Source organism: Dromiciops gliroides, chromosome 4, assembly GCF_019393635.1.
Source record: "Dromiciops gliroides isolate mDroGli1 chromosome 4, mDroGli1.pri, whole genome shotgun sequence".
NCBI lineage: Eukaryota > Metazoa > Chordata > Mammalia > Microbiotheria > Microbiotheriidae > Dromiciops > Dromiciops gliroides.
This window is the reverse complement of record NC_057864.1, coordinates 99,973,137-99,998,550: the sequence shown is the minus strand read 5'-3', so window position 1 is coordinate 99,998,550 and position 25,414 is coordinate 99,973,137. Positions and strand designations below refer to the sequence as shown.

The window sequence follows — 25,414 nt, the reverse complement described above, 5'->3', positions numbered from 1 at the left end:
TGGGGTCCATGGTGCCAGCTACGTGCAGAAGGAGCTCTGGGCCGAGAATGAAGAGACTGGAATGTGTGGGGCACTGTGGGAAAGACGGCTTAGTCTGCACCGGGAGGACCTGGGTTCCAGTGCTGGCTCTAGCAGTCATTTAAATACTCTGGCCTCAGTTTTCTCATATGTAAAATGAGATGTTGGGACTAGATGAACTCTAAGGCCCCTTCTAGGAAATCTCTGAAACTGGGAATCCAGGGCCTCGGGGCTCTGGCGTTTACCAGTCCTATGACCTGGGATGAGTAACTTAGAGCAGGGCTCGGTTTTCTATCTGCAAAATGGATATAAATATAACTGGCCTGCCTCCTTCCACCAGGCTGTTGTTTTCAAAGCCCTGTAGAAATGCGAACTGCGGCCATTGATAGGAAGGTCAGAGGAGAAAGAGATAGATGAGAGAGATTTAGAAAATATGAAAGAGTCTTGGAAACAGTAAGGCAATACTGATGAACTTGCCGGGTGAGGCAGATCTAACCAGGCCCCATAGGGCAGAGGGCATTGAGGGGAGCAAGGCCTGGGGATTTCTAAGACTTGGGGCACTTAGGGGCAGCTAGGTGGCGCAGTGGATGAAGCACCGGCCCTGGATTCAGGAGGACCTGAGTTCAAATCTGGCCTCAGACACTTGACACTTACTAGCTGTGTGACCCTGGGCAAGTCACTTAACACCCATTGCCCTGCCAAAAAAAAAAAAAAAAGACTTGGGGCACTTGGGACCTCTCTGCATAAACTGCTCCCTTTCTACCTGTCCAGTTTTCCTACAGTCCTCCCCCCACCATCCCCCCATCCATCCCCCAATTCTGCAAAAAAAAATTTTGCAAATTCTGCAAAGCCTGGGATACAAGACTCTATCCTCAGTGTTGTTTTCTGCTCTCTAGGGGAGGAATCCCTTACCCTATTTCAGAAGTAAGGGAATAATCAGACCTCTTGGGCGCAGGTGCCCCAACCTTCCTCGTGACCTCCAACCAGGCCGGAGTCACCATCAGGGCACACCTCCTACATTGCCACCTGTTAACAGTGGTGCCCATCAAACATACCTCCTCAACTACTAACCGTCTTAGTCTCAGCACCTGGGCATGAAGCCCAAACTACTGACTGTAACCTGGTCACCCACTTTAACTGTTCAATCCCCTTCCCCTCCTTCGACTGTCCCTGGGTCCATTCACAGAATCATGGAATCAGAGGCTTAGATCCAGAAGGACCCTTTAGAGGGGAGCCAACCAAGCAGATCCATTCTCCTCGTTTTAAAGGTGAGGAACCTGAGGTTTTAGAGAAATGAAATGATTTGCACATACCCAGTAGGTGCCAGAGGCTAGGCTCAACACCAGGTCTGCCTGGCTCCGAGTTCAAGGTTCTACCCACTATGCTATGCAGTATCCTCGGGCTGGGTGGTTCTCCCATCAGTGAGAGAACAACATCCTTGGCCCTTCTATTCTGAGAGGATATCCACTAGGAGGCCTCTGATTCTGTTTGGGAGAGGTCAGAGGTAAGAGTCCAAGGGGATTATGCTGCTGCTGCTGCTGTCGCCACCAACATCAGAGGTTCACAGGACTCAGAGATGGGGCGATCCTCAGAGATCATCAATTCTCCTTTTACAGATGAGTAGACTGAGGCTCAGAGAGATTAAGTGACTGGGGAGGGTCCTTAGAGCTCATCTGACTCCAACTCCCTTATTTAACAGATGGGGAAACTGAGCCCCAGAGAGATGAAGTGATTTGCCCAAGGCCATACAGGTGAAAGAGCTGGGAATCAGCCTAAGTCTGACCCGGAACCTAGAACCTTTTCTCCTGGACCCCCTTTATCTTTCAATCTCTGACTTAGGGGGACATGCGTGACCTCAGATGTGTGTTCATCCCAGTCCCTGCCCCATGGGCAAGGTGGAAGGTGAGATGGGGAAATTCAGCACCACATCGGTGGAAAGAGCCCTGAATCTGGGATCCAAAGATCAAGGCTTTATTGTCCCTGGCCTGAGAGCCTAGGGAAGGCAGGAGGGACCCAGGTGATCATAGAGGGTCTTAGCAACATGTAGTTGGGTGAAAGCTACTTGTAGCAAGAGCCCTGGCCTGAAACCAAGAGAGCTGAATTTGTATGGCAAAGTGGAAACAATCCCTGGGTTTGGAGATCAGGGACCCGAATTCAAGTGCTGTATGACCTTAGGTAAGTCACTCCCTGCATCCTTTGGGCTTGTTTCCTCATCTATAAAATAGTAAGAGTTAGTAAAAAATAAACTAGCCCTCCCAACCCCCCACCCCAGCCCTAAACTCTATGATATTGTGAGAGCTGGAGCTGGCAGGTTTGGGAATGCTACTTCAAGTAGGTTGGCTTCAAAAGTGCCCTCATCCAGCCTTCAGCAGGTATTTTATTAAGCACCTACAGTATGTGCCAAGTACGATCTCTTGTAGCTTGGAGATTTTATGAAACTTGGTCCCAGTAGGTCAAAGGATTTGAACCTGCATCTCTAGATTCCAAGCTGGGAGCTCTTTCCACTCTTCACGTCTCAGTCACCAAGGTTTAGGACTTAGTCTGGGGCCTCTGGGGCTTGTAGGCCCTCTTGGTCCACACTTGCTTTCCCTCTGGGGGCCAGGGCCCCTTCAAGAGCGGGGAGGGGGAAGAGAGAGGTGGCTGTCTGCCTGGGGTGAGAGCTCTGAAGCAGCCCCCACCCAGCTGCCGGCTGGCTGGCCTGCCAGCCAGAACAGCGGCTGGTTAAACATTTGCTCAGCTCAGTGAGGTAATCAGATCCTCTGGAGAGAGATGAACCGGGATGGTAAACAAGCCCAGCCTGAGCCACCACAGCTGACATCATCTATCCCCAAGGCTCTCTCCCCCAGGGGCAGGCTACGCCCCCCCAAGCCTGGTCAGCCTCTGGGGGGGGAGTAGAGGAGGGGAGCAGCACTTGTGTGGGCTAAGTCTCCTTGCTGTCCATTGCTTCTACCGGAGTCATTTTTCCAAGAGACCCTCTAAGCATGGGAAAAAGGAACCAATAGGGAAAATGACTTCTAGTATTCAAAGCTTTCCAGGATCTGACCTTACTTAAACATTGTTTCTGAGCCTCATTTTCTACTTTGGGGGAGTCGGAAACAGCAATTTCATCAGTGAGGGAGCACCAAAGCATAGCTATCTCCTCTATCAATGTCTCCATATAAGTCCTCGGTAACTTACTATCCACAAAGAGTTGCCCAAGGTACTGAGAAGTCATAACTTTCTTATTGTCACCCGACTAGTAGTAACAGGCAAGATCTGAACCCAGATCACTACTCTTAGAGTAAAGAAGAAGAAGGAAGGGGGCAGCTAGGTGGTGCAGTGGATAAAGCACCAGCCCTGGATTCAGGAGGACCTGAGTTCAAATCCAGCCTCAGACACTTGACACTTAACTAGCTGTGTGATCTTGGGCAAGTCACCTAACCCCAAATGCCTCACTCCCCACCCAAAGAAAAGAAGAAGAAGGAAACTTAAAACTCATTCCAGACCAGACCTAGACCATTTTAGAGAGCAAGACACCAAGGGCCAGAAGGGTAAAGTGATTTCTTCAATGTCACATAGTCAGCAAGTACCAGCCTAGGATATTCAATGAGGTCCTGTGATGCTGAATGCACACTTTCCCCACAGGTACCCCTATGCTCTAGACAAACTGGCTTACTCCCTATTCCTTGATTCATTCATTTGTCCACCCAGCAAGCATCTGTAAGTACCTACAGGTGAGCTAATATTCGAGGTGCTGGAGATACAAAAACAAAATAATCCCTTAATGAGCTCCCCACACTCCACTGAAGAAAAACAATGGGGATGTGGAGGAAAACTAAATAGATGCAAAGTTCTATAACTACAAAATATTTGGGGGAGCTAGCAACTGTGGAGATTAAGATAAACCTGTTAGAGGCAGCTAGGTGGCACAGTGGATAGAGCAAAGACCCTGGAGTCAGGAGGACCCGAGTTCAAATCCGGCCTCAGACACTTGACACTTACTAGCTGTGTGACCCTGCAAATCACTTAACCCCAATTGCCCTACAGAAAAAACAAAAAAAAAGATAAACCAGTTAGAGGAGGTGGCCCTTGAACCAAGCTTTGAAGGAAGCCAAGAATTCTAGCCAGGATGAGGGAAGGCACCAGGAGACCGCCCAAGTAAAGGGAGGGAGATGAGCAGTGGAGAAAGAATATCATTTCAGTGATGGAAAGGAATCATTAAGAGCTCTGATTAATGAAATGACTACCCATGATTCCAGAGAACTGATGATGAAACAGACACGCTACCCACCTCCCAACAGAGATAATGAATGGACTGTGGAAGGAGCCATATATATATATTTTTTTTGGGGGGGGTGTTAAATGCGTTTTATTTTAGACAACCTACATGACATGTTTTTAAAAACAATGCCTCCACTCCAAATAAATCAAAGTCAAAAATAAATGAATAAAGCTCAAGATGACATCAGTCCAAGTTTGTCCAAGTCCTGGTGTTGTGTACTTGACAAAAAGCAGAAGTCAGTTATGATGACAGGTGATTCAAAGTAATCAGCTGAATTTGTTAACATTTCTCCATCTCTAAACCATCCTTAAAGAAAATCATATATGGGGTCATACCATCCTCACGGAAGTCCAAGGCAGCCACCATGCCATTTGGATTCATGTTTTCGCCTATGAAGAACTGATAGTTTTTAAAATTGGCAAGGATGTGTTTGATTTGTTCTGCAGCTCCGGTCATAAAAGGTTTTACTCTATCTGGCTTGTGCTCTTCAAGTCTGCCTTTGATTGATTTCATGTAGTCTTTGATGTACTTTTTGTAGGATTCTTTTGTGAAACTAGTTTCTTGCAGATGATGGTTTATTACTATGTCAGCTCCAGTGATTACAGTGGCATCTGTTCCTTCACCCTCAGGACCTTCGGCAAAGGCATTTCCACCAATGAGTGAATCATCAATGGTACCCTCTGTCCTACTGACCATCTTCCCCTCCACTTCCAGGCACACCCCGTTTGCGATCTCCCGGATCTTGTAAATGTCGGAGAACATCTCATCATGGCTGATGAGGTCCCGGTAGATGATCATGGCGGCGGAAGGAGGGAGGCGGCGGCGGCGGCGCTAGCGCTGCGGGGGCCCGGAGCTCGGTAGGAGCGCGATGCAGCCGGAGCGGCGCTTGGGGGGGGGGGGGGAGCGGGCGGAAAAAGCCACATATTTTTTAAGACATGGCCAGGGTAGGAATTTGTTCTGCTTGACTATCCATATTTGTTGCAGGGATTTTGCATGGGTTTTTTTTTTTCACCAATGGAGGAAAGTAGGAGGGAGAAAAATAGTTTTTTGTCCATTGAGATAAATTAAATTTAAATGGGCAGGGAGGGGGCAGGAGTCATAGAGATCATGTAATTCAAAATCCTTATTTTGCAGAAAGAAATCTGCCTTGAATTTTCTCAACTCCTACCTTAGCTTCATGAAATTCCTTTATCCTGGGATGTCACCATCCCTACCTGTTGAAATACTACCTATTCCCCAAGGTCCAGTTCAAGTGGCACTTCCTCTTGAAGTCTTTCTGGATCTCACATCCGACTAGAAACAATTTCTCTCTCTTCTGAACTCCTATAAGACTTCATACCTTAGGGGCAACTAGGTAGCTCAGTGGATAGAGCACTGGTCCTGAAGTCAGGAGGTCTGGCCTCAGACACTTGACACTTATTAGATGTGTGAACATGGGCAAGTCACTTGACCCCAATTGCCTTACCCCCCCCCCAAAAAAAAATACTTTATACCTTTATTTATGGAACTTCTTAGATTTAGTAATCTAATAGTTTAGTAACTCAGATAATCTCCCATAATAGAGATGAGAAAACTGAGGCCCATAAAGAGGAAACAAACTGTCTAAAAATTCTTTATAAGAGCAAAGCTAGACTTGAACCCAGCTCCCTGTGACTCTGAATTCAACATTCTTTCTATCACCCTGCACTGCTACTGTCTTACAACATAATTATGTATTAGCATGTTTTATCTCACTTCTTAGACCATAAACTCTTCCTCTTCATTGCCATCTTCCTTAATGTAAACCCCTTAGCACCTGGTACTGTGCACTGCACATTGCAGGTATGGGTGTTTGCCTATTCGTTGAATAGAATTAAGAATAGGTGGTAAAATATTTGTCCAGGAGGAAAGGAAAGTATGTGGAAAACCGTAGAAAAGGTGGAAGAGAATTCTCCCTGTATTGTGATGTTAGACATTCAAAATATGTGGGATCTGAAGGACCACCTCACACCTATCCAATTGACTAATATGACAAAAAAGGAAAATGATAAATGTTGGAGATGTGGGAAAATGGGAACACTGCCACTGTTGGTGGAATTGTGAACTGATCCAACCATTCTAGAGAGCAATTTGGAACCATGCCCAAAAGGCTATAAAATTGTTCATACCTTTTGACCCAGCAACAGCACTACTAAGTCTGTATCCCCAAAAGGTCATGAAACAGGGAAAATGACCCACATGTACAAAAATATTTATAGGTGCTCTTTTTGTGGTGGCAAAGAATTGGAAATTGAGGGGATGCCCATCAATTGGTAAATGGCTGGACAAGTTGTGGTATATGAATGTAATGGAATACTATTGTGCTGTAAGAAATGATGAGCAGGCTGACTTCAGAAAAACTTGGAAAATATGCTTTGATCCAGCAATACCACTGCTAGGTTTATATCCCAAAGACATACCCCAAAAGAGAAAAAGACCTATTTGTACAAAAATATTTATAGCCGCTCTCTTTGTAGTGGCTAAGAATTGGAAATCAAAGGAATGTCCATCAATTGGAGAATGGCTAAACAAGCTGTGGTATATGATGGTGATGGAATATGATTATGCTGGAAGAAATGACAAGCAAGATGATTTTAGAAAGGCCTGGAAAGACTTGTATGAACTGATGTATAGTGAAGTAAGCAGAACCAAGAGAACATTGTGAGCAGAGACAGCAATATTGTTTCATGAAGTACTGTGACTGACTTAACTATTCTCAGCAATACAATATTCAAAGACAATCCTAAAGGACTATTGAAGAAACCTAAAATTCACCTCCAAAGAACTGATATTGATTGAACACAGACTGAAACATGCTATTTTCCACTTTTTTCATTTTTTTCTTTTACTCAAGTTTTTTTGTACCAAATTACTATTATGGTAATGTTTTATATAATAGCACATGTATAACCCTTTTCTGATTGCTTACTGCTTCAGGGAGGGGGTAGGGGAGGGATAAAAATTGGAATTCAAAAATATAACTAAAAATGTTTATTATCGGGGCAGCTAGGTGGTGCAGTGGATAAAGCACCGGCCCTGGAGTCAGGAGTACCTGAGTTCAAATTCGGCTTCCGACACTTAATACTTACTAGCTATGTGACCCTGGGCAAGTCACTTAACCCCAATTGCCTCACTTAAAAAAAAAAACAAAATCAAAACAAAAAAAAGTTTATTATAAAAAAAGAAAAAGAAAAACCTGGAAAGACTTACATGAAGTGATGCTCAGTGAAATGAGCAGAACCAAGAGTGCTTTCTTCCCAATCATCCCCTCCTCCTGTAGGGAGGGAGTTACCATATTATTGTCCAGTTGTTAGTCAGTGGGACTAAGTATCAACAACATTGTGTGATGATCATCTCTGATAGACTAAATTCTATTGCAAGACAATGCCAAAAGACTCAAGATGGAAAATGCTCTCCACATCCAGAAAAAGAATTGTGGAGTCTGAATAAAGACTATTTTCACTTTTGTTGATGCTTTTTTGGTTGTTGTTATTTTTTTCTTGTGTGTGTTTTTTTCTTTTGTTATGATTCTTCTCTCACAATATGACTAACGTGGAAATATGTTTCACATGACTGTAATTTATAAAGTATATCAGATTGCTTGCTGGCTTTGGGGGGAGGGGGGGAGAAAAATTTGGAACTCAAAATCTTACAAAAATGAATGTTGAAAACTGTCTTTACATGTAAATGGGGGGGAAAAAAGGTCTGGGGAAAAAATATGTGAGAAAGAGCTCAGCACTAACAGTCTAGAGACCTGGGTTCGAATATTCACCCTTCCACTTGATCGCAGGTAACCTTGGGCAAAAATCTCGCTCAGAGCCTCAATTTCCTCACTAGCAAAATGGGGAAATAACCCTAGCTCTCCCTACTTGGCCGAACAGTGAGGATCAAAGGATTTTGAGGACCTGAGTTTGAATGCAGACTCTAAATAGCTATGTGACCTTCAGTCAGTCCCACTGACTAAGAATCGGTAACTCCCGCCCTACGGAGGAGGGGATGGTTGGGAAGAAAGCACTTATCTAAATGTGATCTGTCTTTATTATGTGAAAGTCCTAGACAAAGGTACTATCTATAACTTTTATTATGCAAACCAACAGCTCTGGCCAGTTGGACTAGTTGACCTTAAAATCCCTACCAGTTCTAAATCCTAGAATTCTAAGAACTGGTTGCCATAGAAAACACTTCCAGAGAGCTCCCCAACCTCACTTAGCCTTGCTCAATCCAAGCCAGTAGTCCACAGAATGGGACTACGGGACCACCTAGCAAGGAAAGACACCTTAGTAAACCTCAGGGGTACCCCAGGAGTGGGAGTGCAGGGTCGGGAGAGAGTGGTGCATGGTGGGAGTTGTAGTTTTCCTGGGCCGTCCCTTTCTTTGGGTGCTGGGCCCTTGGGGTGGGGGTGGGGTTTTCAAGTCTCTGTTAAGCAGGTGTTAAGGGGTGGAGCAAACCCAAGCTGAGTCAGGCTGTACTGGGTGTTGGTTACTGGACAAGTTCCAGAATTGACACGAAGGTTCCAGTAACGGGCGGCCAAGCTGGGCTAATTGCTGCTCTGGCTACCCCAGGCTGACCTTGCCCCATCCTCACTAGGAGAAGCCCAGTAGGAAAGGGAGGGCAGGAACTAGGCCCACCATGAACTTCTGGAGACACCAGGACAGACAGAGAAGGGACAACTACTCAGAATCTTTCCTACGATAACTACAGAACCACACAATTATCCCTTCCCCCTCCAGACCCACCTTCCCCAGCCCAACCCCCAGCCCTAGCCTGGCGACAATTTAAAATGCAAAGTTGAGTATTCAAACAAATCCTTTCAATGGCCTTATTCATCCCCTCATCCTTTGGTTTAGGGGCTGGTTTGGACCTAAAAGATCCACAGACCCAAGCCCATATTTTACAACTGAGAGAACTGTGAAGACTCAGAAGTTAGGTGACTTGCGGAAGGTCACACAGCTAGCGACAGAGGAAGGATTTGAACCAATATTCCTCTGACTCCAAATCGAGTTATCTTTCAGCCACTCCAGCCTTGGCTGCAGCTAGCTGTTAACTAAGATCCCCCCTGAATGTTTGCCAACCAGGTCCTTACCATTAGCCCAGGCTTCAGCACATGTCCTTCCCCCACCTACACTTCCTCCACCCCAGTCGGACCCCACCACCACCACTTCCCCACTTCCCCCACACTTTCCACCTCTACCATTGTTCTGGGAATAGTAATCAAATCTACTGGAAAGGGTGTGTCAACTGACTTCCCTAGGGGTCCACTCCTCAGCTCTCCCTCCCGGAGACTCTCTGAACCAAAATACCCTTCCCTCTTTTCTCGGCCTCTTCTGTATAGCCCTGCCTCTATAGGAATGCAAACTGCCTCAGGGCACGGACTATCTTTTCTGTAGGTATTTGTGTTTCTGCTTTGTAGTGAGTGCTGGGCACCTAGTGAGCACTTAATAAGTTCTTTCTTTCTTTCTTTCTTTCTTTCTTTCTTTCTTTCTTTCTTTCTTTCTTTCTTTCTTTCTTTCTTTCTTTCTTTCTTTCTTTCTCTCTCTCTCTCTTTCTTTCTTTCTTTCTCTCTTTCTTTCTTTCTCTCTTTCTTTCTCTCTTTCTCTCTTTCTTTCTCTTTCTCTCTTTCTTTCTCTTTCTCTCTTTCTCTCTCTCTCTCTTTCTCTCTCTCTCTCTTTCTCTCTCTCTTTCTTTCTCTCTCTTTCTTTCTCTCTCTCTCTCTTTCTCTCTCTCTCTCTCTCTCTCTCTCTCTCTCTCTCTCTCTTCCTTCCTTCCTTTCTCTCTCTCTCTCTCTCTCTCTCTCTCCCTTCCTTCCTTCCTTTCTCTCTCTCTTTCTTTCTCCAATTTAACCTGTACACGTCTGGTTGGTCAACAGTGGTCTCCCCCATTAGATTGTCACTTTCAAGGTAGGTACTGGTCTTGCCTTCTTTGTATTCTCAATGCCCTTCGCTGTGCCAGGCACATATTTGATGCTTAGCAAACAGCCAGGGCAGCCAGGGATCTCAGTGGATAGTGTGCCTGGAGCCTGGAGTCAGGAAGACTCATCTTCCTGAATTCAAATCCAGCCTCAGACACTTACTAACTGGGTGACCCTGGGCAAGTCACTTAACCCTGCTTGCTTTAGTTTCCTCATCTGTAAAATGAGCTGGAGATAGAAATGGCAAACCACTCCAGTATCTTTGCCAAGAAAACTCCAAATGGGGTCACAGAGAGCCTGGCATGACTGAAAATGACTCAACAGCAACTAAGTAGATAAACAATTGTTGACTCACAGATGACAATAGTAAATAGCCTAAATTTGTCTTCTTGGGTTAAAAAGGAAAAGGAATTAGAAAGCCCTCATTGATATATGGTTGTCCCTCAGGCATCTCAAACTCAATATGTCCAAAACAGAATTCATCATCCATCCCTCCCTCCTTCGAACCCGGACCCTTCATATTGATGGTACCTGCACCCTTACAGCCCCCTGGGTTTGCAACCTCAGAGTCATCCAGTACTCTGGGACTGATTAGGTATGGAGATTAAGCCAGCGGAAGATGGGAAGATGGTGAGAAGTCAGGCCCAGAAACCTGGAGGGGCTACAGCTGCAGAGTGAAATGCCGGAATTCGGTTGGGATAACTGTGTTCTTCTGGTCCTCCCTGTGCAGTTTTCAATACTATTTTTAATTCAATTTTAATCAAATGCAGAATTTTATTGTTGTTGACTTTACAATTCCCAGTCCCCATATCCAAATAGTCTCCAGGTCTTGTGGATTCTTTCTCCACAACATCTTTCAAATCTTTCTAGTTCCCCTATAGCCTCTCCTTTTTGCCTGGACTATGCCGATAGCCTCCTTCCTAATTGGATTTCCCTCTCTAATCAATGCTACATATTACTGCCAAACTCATATTACTAAAATACAGATATGGCCATGTTACCCTTCCCGCCCCCCCCCACACATCCACCCCTGACCCCTGACCCCCATTATGGATCCTGGCTTCCTAAGGACAAGATGAAAAGCCTTCAGCACCTCCCACCCTCTTTCCAGCCTCTTTCTCACCTACATCTCGCCTAATTCGTTATTGCGTCCCTTCACTCTCCTTTCTAGTCTAACTGGCCTGCTGGGTTGTTCCTTCAGCAGAGCATTCATGTGCCCCTTGGTTTTCCGTGTCTCCAATGCACTCCCTGCTCACTGGTGCCTCAGACAATCCCTAGCTCCCTGCCAAGGCCCTTCCAGATCCAGGTGCTGGTTCTTGCACAGATCAGGTCTTTCCTGTTAGTCTCCCCTCCCTCTTGAAACGAACTCTTCCCGTTACCCCTTTGTCCCCCCACCCCAAGTAAACTCCTTGAGAGTAGAAACTATCGTTCTGGTCTTTCTATGCCCGGGTCTCACAGTGCCCTGAACAAAGCAGGTGATGACAAATATTTGTTGGAATGAATCTATTGATCTAAGGGTTTACAAAGCACTTTGCTGACAACAAACCATGGGAAGCAGCTTCAGAGGATCTGGTTTTGAATCCTGACTCTGCTACTAATTACCCGTATGATTTCTCTGGGGCACGGATTCCTTCTCTATAGAATGAAACCCCCTCCAAATCTATCCACCCTGTGAGAGAGGTGCACCCCAACTTTATGGTTACAAACATCAAAATTTAATAAAATGGGGGCAGCTAGGTGGTGAAGTAGATAGAGCACCAGCCCTGGAGTCAGAAGGAACTGAGTTCAAATCCAGCCTCAGACATTTACTAGCTGTGTGACCCTGGGCAAGTCACTTAACCCCAATTGCCTCACTAAAAAAAAACAAACAAAAAAAATAAAAATGCAGAATTTTGTTATTGACTTTATAATTCCTGGTCCCTATATCCAATCAGTGCCCAGGTCTTATTGTTTCTGCCTCTAAAGCATCTTTCAAATCCTTTGTGTTTTTCCTAATGGACGTTAAAGGACTGGTCCAAGGTCACAGGCATGGAAGTTATGATTTGAACCCAGGACTCCAGGCCTTGAGTCCACCCTACTGCATGGTTCACAGCCCAGCAATAAAAGCATAGAGGTCAGCAGGTCGGTGAACAGCCGGCCAGAGACAATCCATTTTAGGCATGTGTGCAGAGACAGGGAGCAACAGGCCAGCCTACGGTTACACCCAAACAAAGAAGCTGCTTGACCGCTCTCTGACCCATATAGCAAGGTAGCATGCCACACAGACACAGGGCAGATAGCACCCAGCAACCGCCAGCTCACTACAGCATCTCAAACAGTCCACTGACACGATCAACACCCCCCTTCCCCCCCAGTGCATAGTCATGGTGCTACCCCACACCCAGGGCACACCCACATAGCAATCAAAAGAAAGGAAGAAAATGCACTTTATGAGTTTCTTACCTTGTTACCCACCCTATTTCTGGCCAAACAGGGTACAGGGTGGAAGGGTCACTTCCCCAGTTGGGTGTAGTCTTATTCCTTTTCCCAGTCACCTCTTTGGGGTCTCTTCCTCCCTCCCTCCCTCCCTCTCTCTCCTGGGGCAAAGTTTCAATCTGGAACTTCTAGGAGTCAAGAGTGATGAGGGAACGCCTCCTCTTAGCTCACGGGGACCCTTTGATCACTATAGACTGCATGTTTGAGGGGAAAGATGAATAGAGGTGGCTGAAGGTGTGTGGGCAGAGGAGCTCTTCAGAGGCAATGCTGAGTCGAAGGACCTGGGCTCAAATCCTCCCTGTGAAAACAGCAGTGGGGAGAAGGCATATCTGGAGCGAGGCAGTTATATCTTTGGGGAATTTCATTTATAGCATCCAAGACTCACCTTCTGGGGTCCTCCATCCCTCACACAACTCCCCCCTTATCTGCAAACCTTTCACCCAACACAGATGGTTTTGGGGCTGGGTTGTTGTCTTCTGTGTTGAAATTCCCCTGGGAAGCAGCCTTCACCACCCCTTCCTTTTCACTGTCTTTGGCCGTAAAATCCCCCTCACCCCCCACCCCCGTTTCCATCTCCTTTTCAAATTTCCTTTCACCCTGTACCTTCTTTATTCTATATCCTTTCCATACCGATAGGCTAGTTATCGCTCTTTGTCAGTACGATCAATACACAGAACTTCAGATAGAAAGAATGGCAAGTTCGGTTTCTTTCTTTTTTTTCTTTTCTTTTTTTCTTTTTTTTTTTTGCGGGGCAAAAGTGACTTGCCCAGGGTACTCCTGAATCCAGGGCCAGTGCTTTACCACTGCACCACCTAGCCGCCCAAGTTCGGTTTCTTTCTACAAGAACACGCCAAAGGGGCAGCTAGGTGGTGCAGTGGATAGAGCACCAGCCCTGGATTCAGGAGTACCTGAGTTCAAACCTGGCCTCAGACACTTAACACTTACCAGCTGTGTGACCTTGGGCAAGTCACTTAACCCCAATTGCCTCACCAAAAAACAAACAAACAAAAAAAGAACCAAGAACACACCAAGAGAGCCAATAACACCTATGACAGGAAGGGTGAACTTTCAAAGGACAGCTGCATCTTCCATCTCTACATCCGTGACCCTAAGATCTAAGAAGCCATCCAAACCAGGCCCTTCATTTTACAAAGGAGAAAACAGGTCCAGGGAGGTGGATTACTTGCCCAACATTTTATTAGGACCAGGCAGTGAGGACTTGAACTCAGGTCCTCTTGCCCCAGATCCTGAGCTCTTTTCTACCTTGCCATGAAAGTTTAGGTTATTCTCGGTCTAGGGTTCTTGCCCCACTAAGTTGCTACTCTCCTGCTGGTGGCATGACCTTCAATGGCCACCCATCTCCTCTGCCCTCCCTTGACTCCCAGATCAGGGAAAATGAAGACCACATCCCACCTTAAGATGGAGAAATGCTTTTTTCAGGACACTGCCTGGCCTCTCCCCACCCTGTGATATAGAATTGGCTACTGGATGGGACGACAGGCCGGCTGGGCAGAGGCCCGATTGAACAAACATCCTTCAACTGTAGAACCAATACGCTTTCCCTGACCCAGGAGGGCTAGGCAGGTTGATATAGAGGGAGAGAGAGTACCATGACAGGAAGCAACCTTGTAAGGTAATGTGGAAAGAATATAGGATTTGGGGTCTTTGACTTTGCTTCTTGCTCTTCAGGGTAGTCTTTGATAAATCATTTCATGAAGGTGTTGGATTAGAAGAGGGGCTCTTGACTTTTTGTGTTATGGTCCCCTGGGGCAGGCTGGTGAAACTGATGGACCCTCCTTGCAATAATGTATAAGTGAAGGGTAGTTAGGTGGCGCAGTAGATAAAGCACGAGCCCTGGATTCAGGAGCACTTGAGTTCAAATCTGACCTCAGACACTTGACACTTACTAGCTGTGTGACCCTGGGCAAGTCACTTAACCCACAGTGCCCTGCCCCCCAAAAAAGTATAAATGAAATAAAGGCCATAGGATTACAAAGGAAACCAATCAAAAGAAAATATAATTATTTTTTAAATATCATTTAATGGAGCAATATCATTTCATAGCCCTAAATTTTATGAAGTCCTTAACTATGGGAGAAACTCCTAAAACCTACGGAAAGGACACTGGCAGAAGAATCCTTTAATAAAAGTAGGAAAAATAAACTATTGGCTAGATGCTCTGATTCCTGGCTATCATGAAGCTGTGATATATTAATTTCCCTTAATTACTTCATTACCTTATTTTCCAAGGTTTCTCCCCTTATCTCTAAGGATTTTTTCCCCCAGGAGAAAATTTCTATGATCATGCAATGACAGTTTCATGGAAAAGATAAATTCACATTACAATTGTTACCCCAATTGCCAAGGTATAGGAATGCAGGGGCCATGGAGAGGCAAACTCCTGCTTCTTACATATCCTATCCTGGCATTCTTAGGGATCATCCTATCCATCCCTTCACTTGTTTCATCTCATATCATGACAGAGAATTTGAGTTCAAATGGTGGGTCCTTACTCTAGAAAAAAAAAATCACAATTTTTCTGGACTTGACTTTCCTCATCTGGAGAATGAAGAAACAGAGGCCTGTCACATAACCAAATGAAGAGCTGGGACCAGAACTAGTTTCCTGACTTCTGATCCAATGGTCTCATGGGTTCCTGGGCAAATTTTCTCAAGTCATTTGAAATCATCAACCAATGAACATGGGTAGTTTTCTAATTAAACTTAAGTTAGTCCAGGGTGCTGCATACCCTCAGCTCCCTCAGCTCCCTCAGCCCCATAGTACCAGAGATATATTAGGCTGCTTTCAAACAGGCCCAACTGAAATTTTGTTTCCTGCCTTTTCCCAACCTACTGAGCACAGTGGAGGGGATAGAAGGCTGATTTGGTCAGGAAGACCAGAATTCAAATCCTGCACTTGTGATCTCACTGCTAGAAGGGATTTCCACATGAAGAAACTCCCTCTGCTAAGTGCTAGGGGTGACACAAAGGCGTCACACGCAGGGCTCGAATCCACCTTCCCAGCTTGGAGGCCAGCCTACTAAAATGGGAGTTAGTAGGTCTTAGGACCTACCTCATAGGGCTGTTGTGAGGATCACATGAATTGTCAGGTGTTATTCTTTCTTACCCTTAGGGGACAAGGAGGGGGATGAGCTGGTGACAGTTACCAGGAGGATTGGAGAATAGATTTAAGAGCTGGACAGGTCCCCAAAAGCCAAGCTCCTCATTGCAGATGAGGATGTGAGGGGCTCCAAGGTGATACAGGTATTAAGGTGCAATTTGAACCCAGAACTCCTGCTCTGTTACTCATCATGCTGCTCTTGTGCTTCATAGGACCCAGAAAGCTTTTAGATCCATTATCTCTTGATCCAATGGGGCCCCATGGTGGCCAAGTGGCTGCCACTTCATGTTTAGTGAATTGTATTAAATGTTAAATAGAATTCTCCCAAAGACTATTCCCCATTTCAGAGTGGAAACAGACTTAAGTGTCTTAAGTGTCATAAGATCTGTTTTCTTCCCCACCAAGCTTCCCTTGAAGTTATGAGGAATTCATAGCTCAACCCATTTCCCTTAAGGTCTCACCTTTTCTTTGACCATCTTTCCTCCCTCCCTGGGTACCCTTATCAACTGCTCCAACCCCAACATCTTTGCCTAGAATATCTTCCAACCCACTACCATCACTATAGATGCCACCCCCGTCACCATCGCCTTGATTCTATGCAATGACAAAAATTCAAGCCCCTCAGTGGACAGACAAGCAGGCAGGCCATAGATTAAAAAACAGCTCCCTCCACAGAGGGTGCTTTATTGCAACCTTTTGATCCATTCTGGAGATAAGAGGAGTGACCAGGAGTCCTGGGACCATTTTCGCCACCCCAACTCCTGCAGTAGTTATGGCAGAAGGAGGAAGCAAATCCATCCTGACCGGGGAAGGTTGTGAACAGCTATAAAATAGCTCAAGTCTCTGTAGTCCTCGTCAGGCCCAGAACCATTGTCTTTGGTCTTTATCCTCACACACAGACAGAGGTCAAGGAGTGTAGGAGGGAAGGGGTATCATTGAAAAAATAGATTTCTATGTACATATTACATATTTATACCACATAAATTAGAGAGCTCTGACCCACGACCCGCGGAGTCCAAGCATAGGAAAAGGGCAGGCCTCGAGGCAAGGTGCTGGCAGGCCTTCTCTCCATGGCCTTAATAGGCTACCCATTTCCCCCCACATAGTGCCAGTCCAGGATTCTTAGAGAAGAGGATCCCAGTTCAGAGACCTCTTGGTTTCAGTCAGAAGCATAATGGCTGCCATCCATTCAGAGGGCTGGTAATTCCAAGAGGAAATAGAGGAGGGAGGGGCCCAAGGTCTCCACAATCCCATGACAACTGTTGACAACAAACTCATGGCAGGCCAAAGTTCAGTCTCACTCCACTGGGGCGCACCCACTGGCTTCCAGCGCCAACACGGGTACCCACCCTCCCTGAAGGGACTGGGAGGGCTGGGGTCCAGGAATGTCTGAACGAGTCTCTGGTCCGGGGGCAAGCTCATTGTTTGCCCAAGTCCCTCGATCGATCCCTTGCTCAGTTCCGGCTCAACACGACCTCCTCCTCCTTCCAACCACTTGAGTTCTTGCCAAATTTATAGACTAGTCTTCGGCCATCGACACGCTCTAAGATCTCTCGCTTGTAGTAGTACCTGTTGGGGAGTAGGATCACATCAAATAAAGCAAGGCACTCCTGTGGGAGGGGGTGACTTTGGGCAAATCCTTTTAACACCCCCCCCGCCCCCAGGCCTCATCTGTCTCCTCTATAAAATGAGAGGATTAGACCAAATGATAGCTAACATCCCTTCCAGCTCACAGGACCATAAATTAAACCTGGAAAGATTCTTAGAAGGTCATCTCATCTAACCCCTTCATTCGACAGATAAGGGAACTATGGCCCAGAAGGGTTAAGTAATTCGCCTAAGGTCACCCAGCAGCCAAGATTTGAACCTGGGTTCTTTGTTTCCAAATCCAGGACCCTTTCGATGTCGCCATGCTTTATGATCAGAACCGCTGGAGTGGTTTTCCCACTAGTCTGTCTCCTCTCTACTTGAGATTCACTTTAGCCCATCAAGCCTTATACCAGTTCTCAACACACACACCTGTACTCTCTCCAATTCTCATGGTATTTCCCTCCTTCCTCTTTTTTCTAGTTGTCCTTTCCTCTTCTTCAGCCTTCCCTCCCTCTCCTCTCTTGCCCGGTGTCATCCTCCTCATCCCTGACTATAACCTTTCCCCTGCTTCAAGAAGCCTTCCAGAGCTAACCTCACCTAAGCTCTAGTCAATTTTACCCAATCCCTTTTCCTGCTTATGACCCGTTCTGTCCTTGGTTCTCTTTGTCTTAAGGTTTGGGGACAGGGTGTGCATGTGTATTGTTGTTGGATTACAGAATGAACTAGAAGAGCTTTTTTTTTTTTTTTTTTTGCAGGGCAATGAGGGTTAAGTGACTTGCCCAGGGTCACACAGCTAGTGTCTGAAGATAGATTTAAACTCAGATCCTCCTGAATCCAAGCCGGTGCTTTATCCACTGCACCACCTAGCTGCTGCCTAGAAGAGCTCTTAATCCAATCTCCCCCTACTCTTTTATTAGACAGGACAGAGACCTCACCCTCCCCTCCCCCCAAAAAAGGGGTCTTAATGACTGAAGGTATCAAGCAGCTGTAGAACCCAGGGTCTCCTGACTTCCCTCTGATATTCTGTCCAATGCTGAGTGCTCCTCATATAAAAATGTACCTATCTAAGGACACCTGAACACTGGGATTGACAGCTTGGAAAGAAGACAGGCCTTGGCAGTTAGAAGCTCTAGGTTGAAGTCTTGGCTCCAATATCTATGAGTTGTGACCTTGTGCAAGTCATTTGTAAGTCACTGAGAAGGTTACTTTTCTGAGCCTGTTTTCTCACCTGTAAAATCATGAAGTTGGGCACAGATGATCAGTAGGATCCCTTCTGCCTCAATATTTTCTACACCTTTATGAACCGGGAACAGTCTCAAGTCATCTCTATCAGCCTGAGAGCTCCACAACTAAATGTGTCCCCCCCTCCCCCTCCCCAGGCTAGTGTCCTGGCCCTCTCCCAAACTTGGTCACCCTCTAGACGACAGCTCACCTCATGGCACGGCTGAGTTTCTCGTAGGTCATACTGTTATTTTTCTTCTTCTGACCCCACAGCTGGGCCACAGCCTCAGATCGAAGGAACTTAAAGACACCCTCGTGCCGGTTCTCCCACTTCATAAGGCCCTCGTTGAGCTCGGGGTGGATGAGGATGTCCCGGATAAATTCCCACAGGTGTGTACCTCTTGGAGCTGTGAAGGTAGAACCAGTCAGCCAAGGAGCCAAGCAGAACCACGACCTCTCTACTCCAAGCCTGTCACTCTCATTAGAAGGATGAAAAGCGCTAGGCTTCTCTTCCTTTGAGGTCCCTTCACTGAGCCTCAGTTTTCCCAAGGGCCAGTGGAGGAACAGGTGATCACTCTCTCTTCTAAGTCCAGCGACTAGACTCTAATGAGCCCCCAGTAGCTAGCACTAAGATCCAGCACTGCCCCTGGGTCTTTGCTGAGTGACCCCATGTGCCTAGCACTCAACTCCTAGACCTGGCTTGGTAGCTTCAGACTATCTCCTTCAGGAAGCCTTTCCAAATGAACCCTTCTTCCCATTCTACTCCCCAGCAACATCATCCCTCACCTACCCTTTTCTCATTCTACACTTGTCATTGTCATGCTTCTGTTTTTTATTTTGGCTGTATTCATGTTTGTCTTATGGCCTTTTTTTTTTTTTTTTTTTGCGGGGCTTATTGCTTTTAAAGAAGGGGATCATGCTCATTTTTCTTCACTTTGTGTCCTAGGTGTCCATTCTAGGCTCTGCCTTTCAGAAGGCCTTCAGGGACTTTTTGAAGAATGAGGCACTGGCACTGAGCATTGGCACCAAAGCCATCAGCTCTGTCTTGTATTTGTTTTACATATATGTATGTGTGTGTATATGTATATAATATATATATATGAAATGTATGTGTTTATTTATTCTGTTTCGCCCAATAGAATCTAAGTACCTTGAGGTGAAGGGTCATTTCAGTTTCATTTCTTATCTATGTTCAGTGCAACGGCTCTTAATAAATGCTTATTGATTAGTTGGTTGGATAAAAGCAAGCCCAGGGCTCTAACCTGGGACTTTTCTTTCTTTCTTTTTTTTTTTTTGCTAGGCAATTGGGGTTAAGTGACTTGCCCATGGTCACACAGCTAGTAGGGTGTCAAGTGTCTGAGGCCGGATTTGAACTCAAGTACTCCTGAATCCAGGGCCGGTGCTTTATCCACTGCACCACCTAGCTGCCCCTAACCTGGGACTTTTCAATGAGCCCTACTGAAAATTCGGTGGGTTTTCTTGATCTCTCACCAGTTCTCTCAAGGGTCAGAGAAGACCACAGTGAAATAATGGAGAACTCACCATGATAGGTCCTGGTTATAATGATTAAGTTGTTCAGTCACTCTCATTTGACCCTCAAATATGATTATTCCCCATTTTACACTTGAAAAAAACCTGAAGCCCTGAAGTCAAATAAATTGTCCTTGGTGATATGTCTAGGTGGCAGAAATTTGAACTCAGTCCAAATCTGATTTCCTTACTAATATGCCCTGCTTTTTCCTCCCCGGGTGCTCTATGGTCCCAAATTCAATGTCCCAAGGATGACTGTCACTATGATCATCCCAGCAGAGCAGGCTCCGTGCTTAGTATAGAGGAACACTGGAGTCCTAACTCTAACTCTGGCTAAGCACTTATGGGGTCTTGAGGCAAGTCATGATTTTGTGACTCAGTTTCCACATGTACATGCTAAAAGGGTTGGACTAGAGATGCTCTAATATTCTTTCTTTCTTTTTTTTTTTTGGTGAGGCAATTGGGGTTAAGTGACTTGCCCAGGGTCACACAGCTAGTAAGTGTTAAGTGTCTGAGGCCGGATTTGAACTCAGGTCCTCCTGAATCCAAAGCCGGTACTCTATCCACTGCACCATCTAGCTGCCCCTCTAATATTCTTTCTAACAATCTATGATTCTGATTCCTAGTTCTGTCACCGAATAGCTTTGTGGACTTTGGGGAAACCTATATATATAAAAACCAATTTACTTCATGCAGGGTAGGTATCCTTAACTGTGGATGAGGGAACTAAGGCCTAGGCAGGGGTATGTATAGCTATGCTACACGTGAGATTATCGAGCCAATCCGAGAAAGGTCTTTGGAAACAATATAGCGCAAGGGACCCTTTATCTCTTCTCTACACCCCAGACAGAAAAGCAGCCTGCCTGCTCCTGGGGCCCCCAATAGCCATAGTAAGAAGGGTTCTTACCATGTTTACTCTTCTTTCCCTCCAGACACTCTCGGGTCTCCTTGCTCAGCTTTCGGGGTCGTCCTCGTTTCCTCTTCCCATATTTCAGGTCTCCTTTTTTATAGTTGGAGAAGTTCTCTTAGGAGGAAGAGAGGAAAATGGGAGTAAGATGGGAGTCCAGCCTATTTTCCAGCTGAATGTGTAAGAGTTATATCTGTCACTACTCCACCCCCCCCCCCATCCTTTCCCTCCCCAGCTTCCCTAACTAGGAATCCAAACTCAAGCAGGTTCAGGCTGGAAGTCAAGACTGACTCCTTGGTTCCATTACCATTCCTTTCATCTATATGAAAACCTGTTTTCTAGCATACTCAAGGCTTCAGGGGAAACTCACCTAGCTCCCCCCTTGGTCCAGTCACTTTTTTCCACTCTCCAAAGTTAGCTCCCTCCCCCAATCTAACCAAACAGCCTCCTTGGGCGCACAAAGCACCCACTGCCACCGCCCTCCCTCTCTGATCTCTGAGCTTCTGACCCTCCACCAGTCCCCTATCCCACACTAGCCCAGCCAGGTATTGTCCACCATAGCATTGATTGCTTTTGGGTCTTTTCCTCTCCTCTCCAGATAGCTTATTGGAGCCCCACTACCACTACCCTCAAATAGATCAGGGACTGCCCTCCCACACCTGGCAGGGCCAGCTCCATACCCTTCTCCCTCACTCACCACTGGGAAAAGAGAAGAGTTTGTTGTCTGTGGGATCTAAATCCACGTCACTCGCACCGGAGTCGGAGTGGGGACTTTGAGAGGTTCCAGTCCCTAGATCAGGGAATGAAGGAAATGAGGTGAATTCCTCAAGCTAGCAGAAAACCTCTTGGCCACCCTCAGCGGTGTTTATCGAGTCTTTTGTCCCAAGTCCGGCTGAGCTGTGCTTCTCCTTAGCTAACACTGTCCTTAAGAGGCCTAACCTTGGTTTCTATCCCTTAAAAGGACACTTGGGGTAGGGAAGGGCTGAGGGCTTGGGAGTTTCAGGGCACCAAAACTTAGACTCTTACCTGAAGTGGACACATCTGAGGAGCCTGGAGAGGGAGCCCCTGCTCCATAGCTTCCTGGGTAATAGGGACTGGCCAACCTTGAGTCATCCAACAAATCTTGGCTGAAGGGGCTGCCGTGATCTGGGGAGAGAGGATAGCAGGGATCAGTTGGGCTAGATCAGGAACTGGGTGGGGTTCTCTCAGACAATAGTCAGGCATATCCACAGGGTCCAGGATTTTTCCAGGTGAGGAGGAGGATCATAGCCTGGGTCCCAGGAGCAAGGGTCTTTCAGAACTTTGGCAGGTCCAAGATTTAGAGGCAGAAGGCTCTTTAGAGATCAGCTTGTCTAATACCTCAGTCTCTCTCCCACACACACCATTTCCATAGATAAAGGAAACTGAGGTCTACAAGGTTAAATGGTTTGCTCAAAGAGAGTACATCCCAGAGATTTGGAAGTCAATCCACGGGAGGTCTTCTGGTAAAATGCTCCAGGGGCTAGGTCAAGAAGGTAGGAGGAGAAAGGCATACTCTTTTTTTTTGCGGGGCAATGGGGGGTTAAGTGACTTGTCCAGGGTCACACAGCTAGTAAGTGTCAAGTGTCTGAGGCTGGATTTGAACTCAGGTCCTCCTGAATCCAGGGCCAGTGCTTTATCCACTGCGCCACCCAGCTGCCCCCCGAAAGGCATACTCTTACCGAAGGTAGAGTCTGCCATGATATCTTGAGAGCTGAGTCCATCCTTCTCCAGGAGCTCAATGATCCAGCTTAGCTCATCATTCGTGCCAGATGCTAGAGAAAAGAAGGAAGGCATGAGCAAAGTCGGGGGGGGGGGGCAACTGTGGGGGGGAGGGTACTGTCAAGTTCCCAGCAGGGCAGATTAGGTAGCCACCCCCCTTCTTTCCCCATTTTCCAGGGTTCTAGGATACATCTAGGATTGGTGGCTGGGACTCCAGGCTCCTTCCCACCCAAGAGTCCACCTTTCCTAAATTTATCCCTAGGATATGGCTTAATTTAATGCCAACCATGGGCCCCACTTAAATACACTACTTTGCCAGTACCCGGGCCACCCCCCACCCCAATCTCCTTTTTTCACCTTTTGGTGAAACCAAAACACAGCATCTCAACCTGCCCCCAGGTTGGTCATCAGAGCCCTTGAAAGTAAAGGGATCTGTTCTGTGTGGAGGGGTAGGGATGTGGAGGCAGCCCCCTCCCTGGCACTCACAGAGGTCTTGCAGCTGGGCATAGAGCTCATCCCCCAGGGGTCCAAAGACCAGGCCCAGCTCTTCCCGGGGGCAGCAGCACAATGTGGCACCGTCCATATTGCATCGGGAAAAGTCAATGGCGCTAGCGTCATATTTATTCTTCTCCACCTGATAGCTGATCCAGTCCAGGACCTGGGCCTTTGACCACAGCTGGGGCAGCATCCCTGACCAGCTGGTTTTGTCTAACAAAGGAAGAGGGCACTAGGTTAACAGGGCGGGGAAGTGGATGGGTGCCCGGTCTCTCTTCTGCTTCTTCCTTCACACTTTTATGCCCATAGACCTTTGATGTTGCCCCTGTTGTATTAGTGGTTCATGAGTGTTCTCCCTGCTCACTTTCTGTCCAATCATTTCTCACTTACTCCTTTACCCTGCATTCTCTCTGGTCCCAGCTGAGTCTCACTGTTTCTTCTACTTTTTCGGGGTGGGGAAGGCATCTAAGACTCCCTTCTCTCCTTTGATTTGTTGACTCCCAAGCTCTTTGAATGATTACACTCCACTTCCCCAGGTTCCCCATGCTCCCAGGACCCACCTGTGCCCTCTAGGGGCATCTGAGGATTGCTCAGGGTCAGCACCAGGTCATCACTGCCCAAAGTGGCTGATGAAGACGGGGCTGGGTCTTCTGCCTGGTACATGGCACTGATATAGTTGCTGAAAATGTTGCTGATCTCACAGGATGCAGCCATGAGGTTCCCTCTCTGTGGTTAAAGTTGAGGAGAGAAGAAAAATTGAGGATCAGGGATCAGAGACCAAGGCTTCCAGTCGGGGTTTTATCCTTCCTCAACGCTCAGAGGCATGGGCTTGGGTAGCAACCTTCACCACAAAAAGACCCAATAGCCCATCTCCATCTTTCCCTTAAGAACTCCCCACAGCAGCTAAAGAGTTTCCAAGCTGGAAGCAATTCCATTCTCCCAACCACTCACTTTGGAACTGTACAAAGGAAGGTCTGCAGATAAATTAAGCCACTATAAGTGTCAAGGTCATTCATCTAGTTAGTAGAAACAGCAGAGATATGGGTCAAGGTCTGCTCTCTCCGCACTTCAGGTGGTTGGGGGGAGAGCCAACATCTCCCAAAACCTTGAGACACTGATAAAGAATTCCCAGTACAGTCTGGAAAATGGGGCTGAGATTCAAGGTCGAAAAGAAATAGCTGATTGGCGTGGGTAGGCAGGTAGACCTAACCTTCCCTCAGAATTCCTCTCTAGGTTGAGGAAGAAAGAGGGATTTCTCTAATGCCGACTTCTTTCTCTTCGCCAAGATCTTCTTCTCTGGATCTGATATTCTGGGGTAGGTTAGCATGGAGATCTTCCCAAAGAACCCCTCAAATCAGACCTGCCCCAACATAAGCCTCATTAAGAGTCTTAGGATCTTAGTTTGGGACAAGTCAGAGAAAGACCTGAAAATCCCTCCCTAGGAGCCTCATGCTCAAGACCGGGTGGGGGTGGGGGGCACATTCCCCTCCCCAGGTCCTACAGAAGTCTTTGGGGGAGCGCCATGCTGCCTAGGCTGCTTTCTGTGGGGGTGAGTTGGGAACCTACCAGAGTGTAAGCTGGGACACGGAGAGCGCAGGGAAGCCAGCCGCAGCGGGTAATCCAGGTAGCAAATTAAGTCCAGCAGGTAAGTGAACACAGTACCTATCTACCTCTTGCTCCCCTTCTCACTCCGCCCTAAATAAAGCCTAAGGCGGGCTCCTCCCAGGGCAGAAGCATTTTATAGGCAGGTCTCTGCTGTAACCTGAGCGGGTGAGGCGGGCAGTCTTATTGGACCAAGGGGATTTCCTGGCCTCAGGACCCAGGCTCCCCTGCCCTTGGTGATTTGCATATTGTGTCCCAGGCTGGCGGGCGGGCGGGTGCTGGGAAATCAGGCTAGGCTGGTTTAATGATTGTCAGCGTCTGTCATCCCTCACCCTCTGAGGTGGACACTGGGGTGGGGGGAAATTGGCAGGAGAGAGGGTGGGCACCCCTGGTGGTACCACCCTTGGACTCAGGAAATTCCCCAGGGGGCCTGGACAAAAAGGAGCGACCCTTGCTCCCTGTTGCCTTGGGATCAGAGCCCGGTGCGGGCTGGTGCTGTGTTAAGCCCTGAAAGGGACCTTAGGGGACA

The 25,414-nt window shown here is 46.9% G+C and overlaps 2 protein-coding genes across 2 annotated transcripts; both read right to left on the bottom strand.

Annotated features, from left to right (window-relative positions):
• Positions 1-4,543: 4,543 nt before the first annotated feature.
• Positions 4,544-5,177, bottom strand: LOC122755471 (translationally-controlled tumor protein-like). Its single transcript, XM_044003959.1, has one exon. It carries the CDS (start codon positions 5,075-5,077, stop codon positions 4,559-4,561), a length of 519 nt encoding a protein of 172 aa, XP_043859894.1. The 5' UTR covers positions 5,078-5,177; the 3' UTR covers positions 4,544-4,558.
• Positions 5,178-16,504: 11,327 nt separating this feature from the next.
• Positions 16,505-24,972, bottom strand: ELF3 (E74 like ETS transcription factor 3). Its single transcript, XM_043962419.1, has 9 exons — positions 24,850-24,972; positions 23,844-24,009; positions 23,275-23,496; positions 22,749-22,841; positions 22,075-22,194; positions 21,746-21,838; positions 21,049-21,165; positions 18,823-19,018; positions 16,505-17,369 (listed from the first exon to the last, which is right to left on the bottom strand). The coding sequence occupies exons 2-9, from the start codon at positions 23,995-23,997 to the stop codon at positions 17,255-17,257; spliced, it is 1,110 nt and encodes a 369-aa protein (XP_043818354.1). The 5' UTR covers positions 23,998-24,009; positions 24,850-24,972; the 3' UTR covers positions 16,505-17,254.
• Positions 24,973-25,414: the final 442 nt, after the last annotated feature.

What these genes read in the sequence shown, in the direction of transcription:
- LOC122755471 (XM_044003959.1), bottom strand. Translation starts at nt 5,077, where the DNA reads ATGATCATCTACCGGGACCTCATCAGCCATGATGAGATGTTCTCCGAC.
- ELF3 (XM_043962419.1), bottom strand. Translation starts at nt 23,997, where the DNA reads ATGGCTGCATCCTGTGAGATCAGCAACATTTTCAGCAACTATATCAGT. An exon ending in GGGAAAGAAGAGTAAACATG is followed by an intron (nt 19,019 to 21,048) that starts GTAAGAACCCTT and finishes CTACCTTCACAG; the next exon opens with CTCCAAGAGGTACACACCTG. An exon ending in AAACTCAGCCGTGCCATGAG is followed by an intron (nt 17,370 to 18,822) that starts GTGAGCTGTCGT and finishes ACTCCCCAACAG; the next exon opens with GTACTACTACAAGCGAGAGA.